At 52.8% G+C, this 13,052-nt stretch overlaps 1 protein-coding gene across 2 annotated transcripts in view; it reads right to left on the bottom strand.

Moving 5' to 3' along the window:
• cs (citrate synthase) overlaps nucleotides 1-12,710 on the bottom strand; it is a 58,435-nt gene extending 45,725 nt beyond the window's left edge. The window contains exons 1-2 of one of the 2 annotated variants that reach the window (XM_069906361.1): nucleotides 12,365-12,710; nucleotides 366-413 (exon numbers count right to left, since the gene is read on the bottom strand). In XM_069906361.1, the coding sequence (XP_069762462.1) occupies nucleotides 366-413; nucleotides 12,365-12,682 (366 nt within the window). In that variant the 5' untranslated portion in view covers nucleotides 12,683-12,710. The remainder of the gene's footprint in view (nucleotides 1-365; nucleotides 414-12,364) is intronic. The other variant, XM_069906362.1, reaches the window with a different exon arrangement.
• Between the last annotated feature and the right edge of the window lie 342 nt (nucleotides 12,711-13,052).

Genomic DNA, 13,052 nt, shown 5'->3' with positions numbered 1-13,052 from the left:
TCCTCATTGGAGAAAGGATAGACTGGCCGTGAAGGTGGTGCAGACTTTTCTGTTCAACTAGAGTTAAAAATGGTAGCACTGCCAAAACTCCTGCAACAACTAACAGTCGTTTTGCACTACTGGTCAACCATGAACATTTGTTATATAATTGTTTTCCCTTTCACATTTGCTCTTTCCTTTGGTGATGCCTTGTGCTAATTATACTTAAATTGTTGTTGGTGCATTTTGTGCCACTGGGAAACTGTATAAAACAAGAACTTTGCTATGCATTGTATTTGTGTGTATGATAATAAACTCATTCATTCAATTTATCACAGGCAACTAACAGTCCAAAGTCAAAAAAGGGCAACATCAAAACTACTCACTGTTGAAGAACTTGCACTCCGTGATGCAACCACAATGCATGCTGTACTCTGTTTAAAAACAAAAATATTCTGAGTATGTGCCACACATTAAGCAGCTCATTATTACAGCACATTAGGCTGGGACTCGACTGCACTAAGAGTTACACCAAGCCTTCAATTATGCAAAATATACCCAAAGTAATGATCAAACAAGAGAAATGAAAGTTAAAAACACAAATGCTGGAGGAACTCAGCATGTTTTGCAGCATCCATATAACTGATGTTTCAGGCCTGAGCCCATCCCAGACCAGCAGACAAAAGGTGTTCATTGGACATGGAGGACAGGAAAGAGGATAGGTGAGGATTTTGGTGGGGGGCAGGTTGTTATCAGCTCTGGGGGAAAGGAGACAGGGAAAGATGAGGGGAGAGGGGTGGGGGATAATGGAAACCAGAGAAGTCTATGTTGATGCCGTCCAGTTGGAGGGTGTCCAGACTGTACATGAAGTGTTGTTCCTCCAATTTGCAGGTGGTCTCAGTCTGGCAGTACATGAGACCGTGGACAGACATGTCAGCAAGGGAATGGGGCAGGGAATCAAAATGGGTGGCCACTGAGAGATCCCTGCTATTGCAGTGGACAAGGGTGAAGGTGCTGAACAAAGCAACCTCCCAGTCTGTGTCCAGCCTCTATAATGTAGAAGAGATCACATTTTTCACAGCATCTGCAGACTTTCATGTTTCATTAGATTAAAGCAAGTGATCAAAGGCAAATTAATAGGTGAAAAGGTAGCTTAGGAAGAGAAATTCAGGCATCAGGACCCTGACAAGGCGCAGCAATTGAATTCAGGGTTGGGGTGCTACGTGTTAAGTTGAACCAACTCTCAATGACTGTACAAGAATTCCCCCCCCCCTCCAGTTTCATCCCAAAGACCCACAGGTTGGTGGGTTAATCAGCTGCTGTAAATTGCCACCAGTGTGTGGGTGAGGGATAGAATCTGAGAAGAGTGGATGGGAATTTGGGGAGAATACAATGGGATTGGTGTAAATGAGCAGTTGATGGTCGGCAGGGAACCAGTGGACTGAAAGGCCTGTGCTTGAGGCATACACCTGTTCATTTATTATGTGCACTTTATGGAGGAGGGTTGAGAGAGAACACAAAGATGTTTGGACACAAAGCATGGTTAGCGTAGCAGTTAGTACAATGTTATAGCGCCAGTGACCAGAGTTCGTACATTCTCCCCATGTCTGCATGGGTTTTCACAAGGGAGTCCAGTTTCCTCCCACCATTCAAAACTTACCGGGGGGGTGGTGGGGGTAAGTTAATTGGGTTGCACAGGTTTGAGGGCTTCCTGAATTTTGGTTCCTAAACCTTTGCCTGCTTCCTTCTTCCCCTTCACCAGCTATCCCATCTCTCGTCAAACATTGCTCCTTTACCCTAACACCTTTTTCCTGTCTCAATGGGACAGACCTATCCAGGACTCTGCACAAGTGGTACCTGAACACACTCCACATTTCTGCTCTGCATTTTCCCAGCGAATATCGGTCCCAAATTTACTCTCCCCAGTTCTGGCCTAATCCCATCGTAATTAGCTCTTCCCCAATTAAGCACATTCCCATTTTGCCTACTCGCGTCTGTACCTACAATAAAGGACAAGGAGCAAAGGAATTGCTGTGTGGAAGAGGCTTCAGGTGGAATCAAAACCTTACCAGACTGGGAGGACAGTTTTATGGCCCGGCTGTTTCACATTGTCCTTGAATGATTGAGCCGGAGTTTGTTCACCCTGGCTACTGTAGCTTCTGTAATATTTGCAAATTACTGGAGTGCTTTAGCAGGACAAGTTGATCCATAGGAGGTCATCACAGTGTCACTTTCACCTCCATTCCAGAGTTGAACTTTGCTCAGAGTTAATGGACATGGCATAATGGAAGTCCTTTCAAACAAGCCGAGTATGTTCAAACAGTCCAAGTTAGAATTCGCCTGACAGCATCATCAACAATGACACTCCTGAAACATTCTGGTGCCATTGAATCACACTTCAAATTAACTTGGCACTGGAATGTTTGTGAATGGTGCTTTAAATAACACAGGGAAGAGCTTGGGAATGGATTGGATTACTTTGTTCTTGTAGCCAAGCCGGCCTAGATTCAATAAGCCGAAAGACCAGTCATGATGCATTGATTCCAGAAGTTTATAACTAATTGACAGCTCTAGCAGAGTACAGTCCTGCAGCTAAAACTCAAATTATTGGAACAAGCAGGCCGAGCACCTGGAGGACACCATCTACAGTTTAACTGAACCCTGTCATTTCTCTGGGGATAGAATCCCCTGATCATTGTTAAATGCCACCAGCTCCAACAGTGGCAGCTTCCAAATGGCAGATAATTCCAAAGGAATCATGTCCAACAGCAGCACATCATTAAATCACTGAACTAGGAATCCACATGCTAGCGAGACCAACCCAGGAGAGCAACTTCAAATCCCACAGAGGCAACAAGAAAATCATTTTTAGTAAGGCATCTGTGAATAGAGAATTCCAGAGATTCATTACCTTCTAGGAGTAGCTCCTTCCTATCTGCCTTGCATCTACTCTTAGGCATATAAACATATTTTTCAATAAAGGGAATCAAGGGTTATGGGGAGCAGATGGGTACAGTTAGATCAGACCTAAATTTTGATGCATTCTCACCTAGCTCTAGTCTCACCTGCCAGTGAAAACAACCTAAAAGCAAATCACAAAATTCTGTAGACACTGTGGTTGAAGTAAAAACACACGATGCTGGAGAAACTCAGCAGGTCAATAGTGTCCTTTATGTTGCAACGGTAAAAATACAGAACCAACGTTTTGGGCTTGAGCCCTTCATCAAAGTATGAGAAAAGGCCAGCAGGCACCTGAACAAAAGAGTAAGGGGGGAGGTGGGGGTGGCAAAAGCAGGAGATGGGGACAGCAGCAATGAGGGGGAGGGGGGAATGGCAGGGCTGGGTGGGAGGAAGAAGCAGAAAGACAGGAAAGGAGGAGGAGAAAAGGCGAGCAAGTTTATTGGAAAGCAGAAAAGTTAATGTTACTGCCATCTAGTTGGAGAGTGCCTAGACAGAAAATAAAGTGTTGTTCCTTTAATTTGCAAATGGTCTGGATGGAATAGTACACAAGGCCATGGACAGACACATGAGTGCAGGAGTGTGAAATGGTTGGCTACTGGGAGGTCGCTGTTGTTGCAGATGGAGAGGAGGTGCTCAGTAAAGCGATCTGCCAATCTACAACCGGTCTCTCCAACGTAGAAAATGCCACAAAGGGATCACCAGATGTAGTAAACAAGTCCTGTGGATGTACAAGTTGCTTCATTTGAAAGGCCTGTTTGGAACCCCGGACCGTGGTGAGGGAGGAGGTGTGGCACAAATGTTGCACCTCCTGCAAACACAAGGGAAGGTGCCAGGGAGGGATGAGTGCATGAGGGAATCGCGGGGGGGGGGGGGGGGGGGGGGCAGTCCCTGTGGAAGGCCAAGAGGGAAGAAGGAAAAATGTGTCTGGTGGTGGGATCCTGTAGTTAAGTGCAGTAAATTCCAGATAATAATGTGTTGGATGTGGAGGCTGGTGGGGTGGTAGGTGAGGATGAGGGGGAATCTATGTTTGTTGCGTCAGGGGGCAGAGGGGCCAGGGCAGATGAATGGGAAATGGAGGAGATGTGAATGAGTGGTGGAGAGGAAGCCACATTTGTGGAAGAAGGCAGACATTTCGGAAGATCTGGACTGGAAGACCTTATCTTGGGAACAGATGCGATGGAGAAATTGAGAGAAGGGGATAGAATCCCTGCAGAGGACAGGGTGTGAGGAAGTGTAGTCCAGGTAGTTGTGGGAGTTGGTGGGTTTGTAAAATGTATCTTGGAAAACATGTCTCCCGAGACGGAGACACAGAGATCCAGGAAGGGAAAAGTGTTATTGGAGATGGACCAGGAAAGTTTGAGATCAGGGTGAAAGTCAGCTGCAAAGTGGATAAAGGTGCAGGTGCATGAGGCAGCCCTGATGTAGCTGTTGATATACTGGAGGAAGAGGTGAGGGGTCTTGCCTGAGTAGGCTTGTAGCATGGATTGCTCCACAAAACCCACAAACAGGCAGGTGTAGCTAGGGCCCATGCGGGTACCCATAGCTATTCCTTTGATTTGGAGGGAGTGGGATGAGTTAAAGGAGAAGTTTTTTTAGAGTGAGGACAAGTTCTACCAGGTGGAGGAGGGTGGTAGTAGAGGGTTACTGGTCAGGTCTTTGGTCCAGGAAGAAGCAAAGTGCTTTGATACCTGTGTAAGGGATGGAGGTATAATAGGACTGGACATCCATCGTGAAGATGAGGCAGTCCGGTTCGGGGAATCTGAATCACTGAGGAGATGGAGGGCACGTGAAGTATCGCAGATGTAGTTGGGGAGGGATTGGACCAGGGTAGAAAAGACAAAAGGTAAGATGAAACTAGATCAATGGGGCAGGAGCAGCTTGACTCCCTGCAAAACAACTTCCCTGCTTCTATCTAATCTACTCCTTTCAGATATTTCTATATTACTCCCACTCCCTCATTCTTCTAACTTCATTAATACAGACTCAGGCTGCCTAGAATTGAGACCTTACATCCCTATTGAAACCAGGAGCTTCCCATAACCCCAGGATATGGTCCAATGAAGCTTGCTTCAGCTGGATGAACTCTGCCGTATTTCATGAAGTGAGTTCACCTTGCTGAACAGACCCATTCCTACAAATACAAATGGAAGGGGCTAGAATTGGTATATCAGTCTTTTTCCATGTCTTTTTTTGTCACCTGTAGCAAAATACATTGGGGTGAAAAAAAATCAATGGTCTGATCTTGCATGGGTTCAATGGGATATACCGTAGTTTGCCTTTGTGCCAAGATACAAAGCCACACGTTTTGTTTGTCATGTGTACTGAGATTGCGAGACTTCGTTTTGCGTGCTATCCAGGTAGCTCACAAAAAGCAGCCACACTCCAGAATCATTTTGGATTTAAAAATTCACTAAAAACTGTCTGGAGAAAACAAAGTAACAAGATTCACCTGGACAATGGTCACACTAGGTTTCCATCAACTCCTGTCTCAGGAAGGACCTACATCTGTTCACCTGTAGCTGTCATCTTGCTGGCCCTCCACGGTGTTAGCTCACCTGGACCACAGGAACACTTACATCAGGTCGATGTTCACTGACCATAGCTTGACATTCAACACCATCCTATCAGCAAAACGGAGGGATCTGGGACTCTGACCGCACCTAAACTTCATAGGCAGACCCCCAAGTTGTGCAGATCAGCAACATTTAAACTTGTTTGGCATGGGAATGGTAACCAATGTTAGATCTGACTGTGAACAAGTAGTGGAAGGAGCACAAATGCAGCAAGATGAATTAAAAGCGTTTAATGTGACAAGTATTAAGAATAAGGGAGATGAATCAGAGCATGGATTTGCTCATGGTATTATGATGTGGTGAACTTTACAGAGACTTGGCTGTCACAAGGACAGGATTGGTTGTTTGATGTTTTGGGATTGAAGTTTCAAAAGGGAATCGGAGACAGGAAGTAAAAGGAGGAGGGAATGGCATTACAGCTGCAGAAAGGGAGGCATCGCAGAGAGATCGTCTACTGAATCAGTTCGGGTGGAAGTTAGAAATAGGAAGGGAGTGATCACTCTATTGAGAGCAGTCTTCTTTGGCTTGGCTTCGCGGACGAAGATTTATGGAAGGGTATGTCCACGTCTGCTGCAGGCTCGTTGGTGACTGACAAGTCTGACGCGGGACAGGCAGGCACGGTTGCAAGGGAAAATTGGTTGGTTGCGGTTGGGTGTTGGGTTTTTCCTCCTTTGTCTTTTGTCAGTGAGGTGGGCTCTGCGGTCTTCTTCAAAGGAGGTTGCAGCCCGCTGAACTGTGAGGTGCCAAGATGCACGGTTGGAGGCGATATCAGCCCACTGGCAGTGGTCAATGTGGCAGGCACCAAGAGATTTCTTTAAGCAGTCCTTGTACCTCTTCTTTGGTGCACCTCTGTCTCGGTGGCCAGTGGAGAGCAGCCTACAGGGCCCACAAATAACTACTGGGACATTGAGGAGCAGACAAGTAGACAGATTATTGAAAGGTACAGAAATAGCATGGGCGACTTCAACTTCCCGAATATCAATCGGCACCTCCTTAGTGTTAAAAGCATTAGATGGGGTAGAATTTGTTGGATGCATCCAAGAAGGATTCCTGCACAGTATATGGACGAGCCGACTAGAGGAAAGACCATTTTGGATCTAGCACTGGGCAATGAACCTGGTCAGGTGACAGACCAGAATGTGCCTGGAATGGAAGGCTATACTTTCAAGGAGAATTTGCATAGGCTGCGTTTATTCTCACTGGAACAAGAGGCGGAGGGTTATCATAAATGACTATCAAACTCAGCATTTTCCTAGTCATCCCTTGTCTCGCGATTCCTGTTCCACAAAGTACAGAAGGGAGGCATGGAGTGCCTTCTGAAATCAACTCAAATCACCCACCTTGCACACGCCACAGCCCCCTCAACCCTCAGAAACCATGGATGAATTTTATCAAGTGTCTAACTCACACAGACCAGATACTAAAACTTCAAGGGCAGAGATAAATTCATCGTAATGTTATACTTTCCACTTCATTTGAAAGACAAATAGGCAAGGCAAACACTCAGAATGATTACACTGCTGATTAAAGTCTTGTACTCAGCTCCAAAGGAAAACAGCAGGTGAGCAATGAACCACAATATTTGCCACTGATTGATTAGAGAAAAGCAGGATCACCAGCCGGCATTATACACAACTTGCCAGTTGCAGCTCAACTCCATGCGAGGTGCAAGGGAAGGAACACATTCTCGTAGCCGGAACTGGGAGCAGAGAGGATTGATCCATTACAGGCAAGTCCTCAGGGACCACAGCCAAAACATCAGGAAGCTCAAAGGTCTGGGGCTGTAGCCAAGAAAGGCAATGGAAAGTGAATACAGCATACAAATGTGCAAGAGAAACTCCGGACAGGCAGTATCCATAGAAAGTAAAAGCATTCGACGTTTCAGACCTGACCCTTTGTGCATTTATGCTGAAAAATCAGGCAGAAAACCCAAATGAAAACGTGGGGGGGGGCAGGGGGAAAAGAGCAGAAGAATACAATCTAGCAGGCAAGAAGTGAGTACAGGTGAGAGGGTGGAAGAGAAAGCAGCCGAGAAGTGATGGGGAAGAGGGCATTCAGTCAAGATAGCAGGAAATGAAACAGGATGAGGGAAAGCAAGAGACCAAGTAAGGATATAAAATATCACCTTTAATTTCTATGCTCAGAAGTATTGTTTGGACACCCAAGGAAGGGAAATACCTAATTGCCTTGTGGTTCCAAACTTGACGTACTGCTAACTGCTAAAGATAATGTGTAAAACCATCTATACACTTGTATAACATTGTGTATCTCTTACCCTCAACACACACTTGGTTCTGCAGTCATTTTAACAGAACTGGCAAATCAAATTCATTCACAATGGCTTCCTGCCATTCCGGGAATGGTAATCTGCCACAACCAGATGCTTTATTTGTAGATATTGTATGATCCTGGTCACTTTGCAACAGGAAGAATGTCTCCTATGCTCAACTGCATGCAGAACTTTGGTGAGTGTTATGTGCATTACAACAGCATAACGAGGGAACAAGGGTGGATTTAACAAGGGGACTGAACAGAAATGGGAGAATATGATGCTGTGTGGTTGGAGATTGTCAAGGCATAATACTGATTTAGCAGTACAAGGCAATGGACAGACATGTTCTTCAGGCAATAGCATTTATTGTTTTCAGGAAGATTCAGTGCAACACAAATGTCTCATCAATGTTGCAACAGCTGCGATACATTCGGTTACAATTGTAGTGAGTATACGCTTAATACTAAATTCAATAAAAGCTAATTTGATGTTTCTCCAACTTCCTATGTGATGCAGTAAATCTCTTGAGGTGCACCTGTGTTGATCATCAGTAAGGAGGAGACTTTGTTTCTGATTCCTACTGATTGTGATCTTCCGATGAGGAAGTCGATGATCCAGTTGCAAAGGCCCAGGGGTTGGAGCTTGTTGACCAGCACGGAGGGTATGATGGCATTGAAAGCTGTGCTGTTGTCACCGTGTTGCTGTTGTCTAGATCTAGAGCTGCTATGGAGCTATTGTGACAGTTGATGAATTGTAGTAGGTCCAGATCTTCATAGATAGTTCTAGCCACAACCAACCTCTTCAAAGTATTTAATCACAGTAGATGAGAATGGTACTGGACAATAGTCATTGAGGCAACTCATCCTGCTCTTTTTAGGTACTGGTATGATTGATGGCCTTTTGAACCAGGCACCCTGACCCACCCAGAACCCAACCTACAACCAAAATGTGCAGCATTATCTACAAAATGCCCAACAATTACTCACACAGGCTACTCCAACACCACTTGCTGAAGCAATCTCCAAGGATGGGAATACTGATCATATATAGAGATGGCCAGCTCCAGGCTCCCTTCCAAACCCAACACAATCTTGATCTGGAAATGTATTGCTGCTGGGTTGCAATCCCAGAAACTCCTCCAACAGCACTGGGGGTTACAGCTTCACCATAAAAAAAAGCAAAGGTTCAAAGAGATGGCTTGCATTACCTTCTCAAGGGAAGGGCAACAAACACTGACCTTGTCAGCAATATCCAAATGACAAAAGTTCACAGAAGAAATGGTTTAACAAGAAACTGGTCAAGCACAAGAAATGTTGACAAATTTCTTCTTATACTCAAGTTGGCATTGGGAACTGCTACATACCACTTAACGTCTTAAACTGCTTTACATTTGATTTCTCCCAGTATGTCTGTCCCCTTTCTCAATTATTTTCCAGATACTTTGTTAACTTTAACGCAACGGCTCATGTTTGGCATCCACTGGAACACAAACAGCATAATTTAGTCTGAACTCCACAAAACAACCAGTAGCCAGAGGAGGCAAAATTTAGAGGTATTACTTACCTATCTGGGATGGAGAGAACAGAGGGGAGGGGATATCTGATCATTCAGGGGCAGTGGCAGGAATAATCTAAGGATTAGCTGGGTGGGGTGGGGGCGGGGAATGTTTGAAGATGGGGAAGGGGGGGAACCCGGAGAGGGGGGGGGGGAGGGGGGGAACCGGGGGAAGGGGGGGAACCGGGGGAAGGGGGGGAACCGGGGGAAGGGGGGGAACCGGGGGAAGGGGGGGAACCGGGGGAAGGGGGGGAACCGGGGGAAGGGGGGGAACCGGGGGAAGGGGGGGAACCGGGGGAAGGGGGGGAACCGGGGGAAGGGGGGGAACCGGGGGAAGGGGGGGAACCGGGGGAAGGGGGGGAACCGGGGGAAGGGGGGGAACCGGGGGAAGGGGGGGAACCGGGGGAAGGGGGGGAACCGGGGGAAGGGGGGGAACCGGGGGAAGGGGGGGAACCGGGGGAAGGGGGGGAACCGGGGGAAGGGGGGGAACCGGGGGAAGGGGGGGAACCGGGGGAAGGGGGGGAACCGGGGGAAGGGGGGGAACCGGGGGAAGGGGGGGAACCGGGGGAAGGGGGGGAACCGGGGGAAGGGGGGGAACCGGGGGAAGGGGGGGAACCGGGGGAAGGGGGGGAACCGGGGGAAGGGGGGGAACCGGGGGAAGGGGGGGAACCGGGGGAAGGGGGGGAACCGGGGGAAGGGGGGGAACCGGGGGAAGGGGGGGAACCGGGGGAAGGGGGGGAACCGGGGGAAGGGGGGGAACCGGGGGAAGGGGGGGAACCGGGGGAAGGGGGGGAACCGGGGGAAGGGGGGGAACCGGGGGAAGGGGGGGAACCGGGGGAAGGGGGGGAACCGGGGGAAGGGGGGGAACCGGGGGAAGGGGGGGAACCGGGGGAAGGGGGGGAACCGGGGGAAGGGGGGGAACCGGGGGAAGGGGGGGAACCGGGGAAGGGGGGGAACCGGGGGAAGGGGGGGAACCGGGGGAAGGGGGGGAACCGGGGGAAGGGGGGGAACCGGGGGAAGGGGGGGAACCGGGGGAAGGGGGGGAACCGGGGGAAGGGGGGGAACCGGGGGAAGGGGGGGAACCGGGGGAAGGGGGGGAACCGGGGGAAGGGGGGGAACCGGGGGAAGGGGGGGAACCGGGGGAAGGGGGGGAACCGGGGGAAGGGGGGGAACCGGGGGAAGGGGGGGAACCGGGGGAAGGGGGGGAACCGGGGGAAGGGGGGGAACCGGGGGAAGGGGGGGAACCGGGGGAAGGGGGGGAACCGGGGGAAGGGGGGGAACCGGGGGAAGGGGGGGAACCGGGGGAAGGGGGGGAACCGGGGGAAGGGGGGGAACCGGGGGAAGGGGGGGAACCGGGGGAAGGGGGGGAACCGGGGGAAGGGGGGGAACCGGGGGAAGGGGGGGAACCGGGGGAAGGGGGGGAACCGGGGGAAGGGGGGGAACCGGGGGAAGGGGGGGAACCGGGGGAAGGGGGGGAACCGGGGGAAGGGGGGGAACCGGGGGAAGGGGGGGAACCGGGGGAAGGGGGGGAACCGGGGGAAGGGGGGGAACCGGGGGAAGGGGGGGAACCGGGGGAAGGGGGGGAACCGGGGGAAGGGGGGGAACCGGGGGAAGGGGGGGAACCGGGGGAAGGGGGGGAACCGGGGGAAGGGGGGGAACCGGGGGAAGGGGGGGAACCGGGGGAAGGGGGGGAACCGGGGGAAGGGGGGGAACCGGGGGAAGGGGGGGAACCGGGGGAAGGGGGGGAACCGGGGGAAGGGGGGGAACCGGGGGAAGGGGGGGAACCGGGGGAAGGGGGGGAACCGGGGGAAGGGGGGGAACCGGGGGAAGGGGGGGAACCGGGGGAAGGGGGGGAACCGGGGGAAGGGGGGGAACCGGGGGAAGGGGGGGAACCGGGGGAAGGGGGGGAACCGGGGGAAGGGGGGGAACCGGGGGAAGGGGGGGAACCGGGGGAAGGGGGGGAACCGGGGGAAGGGGGGGAACCGGGGGAAGGGGGGGAACCGGGGGAAGGGGGGGAACCGGGGGAACCGGGGGAAGGGGGGGAACCGGGGGAAGGGGGGGAACCGGGGGAAGGGGGGGAACCGGGGGAAGGGGGGGAACCGGGGGAAGGGGGGGAACCGGGGGAACCGGGGGAAGGGGGGGAACCGGGGGAAGGGGGGGAACCGGGGGAAGGGGGGGAACCGGGGGAAGGGGGGGAACCGGGGGAAGGGGGGGAACCGGGGGAAGGGGGGGAACCGGGGGAAGGGGGGGAACCGGGGGAAGGGGGGGAACCGGGGGAAGGGGGGGAACCGGGGGAAGGGGGGGAACCGGGGGAAGGGGGGGAACCGGGGGAAGGGGGGGAACCGGGGGAAGGGGGGGAACCGGGGGAAGGGGGGGAACCGGGGGAAGGGGGGGAACCGGGGGAAGGGGGGGAACCGGGGGAAGGGGGGGAACCGGGGGAAGGGGGGGAACCGGGGGAAGGGGGGGAACCGGGGGAAGGGGGGGAACCGGGGGAAGGGGGGGAACCGGGGGAAGGGGGGGAACCGGGGGAAGGGGGGGAACCGGGGGAAGGGGGGGAACCGGGGGAAGGGGGGGAACCGGGGAAGGGGGGGAACCGGGGGAAGGGGGGGAACCGGGGGAAGGGGGGGAACCGGGGGAAGGGGGGGAACCGGGGGAAGGGGGGGAACCGGGGGAAGGGGGGGAACCGGGGGAAGGGGGGGAACCGGGGGAAGGGGGGGAACCGGGGGAGGTGGGGGTAGGGGGAGGTGGGGGTAGGGGGAGGTGGGGGTAGGGGGAGGTGGGGGTAGGGTGAGGGGGAACCGGGGTGTACAGGGGAAGGGGGGGTTAAAGGAGAGGCGACACAGTCAACACCCCCTCTCTCCCCCGTTCCAGCAGAAACCAATCCGTCCCTCACCCACTGCAGGCCAGACCCTCGGTACCGCAGACAGCGGACGACCGCGGCCTACTGTGCGAGCCGAAGCCTGCCGCCTGCATCACCGACCGACTGGCCAGGCCTATGAATCGGTGGCCGGTGCCTCCCCCTCACCTTGGCGCTTCGCAGCAACCTCGCCGCCGCTCTGTTCGCTGCCAACAGGGACATGTCGCTCGCTCGCCGGCCACAAGGTTGAAAGGTCTCAGCACCGGGACGGGGAGGAGGAAGCTGGCGTGAGTCAACGCGCCTGCTCCCCGCGACGTGCCCGCGCTGGCGCGTCTCCGCTCCGTGCGCCTGCCCCCGCGCAGCCGCACTCGGATTCATCCTGTCTCTGCCGACCCTGAATACATATTGTCCTCTCCGCCTTCTACAGAGAGCCCTCCCTCCGTGACCCCCTCGTCCACTTCTCTCTCCCATCAGGCCATCAATCATACCAGGGCCCTGGGTCCTCAGGAGGTGTTCCACTTGCGCCCACACCTCCTCCGAACGACCCCAAACAGTTCTTCTGTGAGAAACAGAAGTACCTTCACAGATTTCGCTCGAGACAAAAATTGAGAACAAAGAACATTTATTATAACAACAATGCAAAATTGGGTGCCTCCCCTTACCCTGGGAATACACACACATACTGGGGCTCACCCAACTTTTATACAGTTAATTTCAGTATAGAGGTACCCTCCCCCCCCCCCCACCCCCCCACCCCCCCCCAACATTGGATTGGTTTGGCATTTGGTAATTCTGTCTGCCTAAGTGCAGTTTCTGTAAACTTGAAAGACCATGGGGTATCCTGTCTGGGTCCCAC

Source organism: Narcine bancroftii, chromosome 12 (genome assembly GCF_036971445.1).
Source record: "Narcine bancroftii isolate sNarBan1 chromosome 12, sNarBan1.hap1, whole genome shotgun sequence".
Taxonomy (NCBI): Eukaryota; Metazoa; Chordata; class Chondrichthyes; order Torpediniformes; family Narcinidae; genus Narcine; species Narcine bancroftii.
The sequence above is the reverse complement of the archived record's forward strand: the minus strand, read 5'-3'. Positions and strand labels throughout refer to the sequence as shown.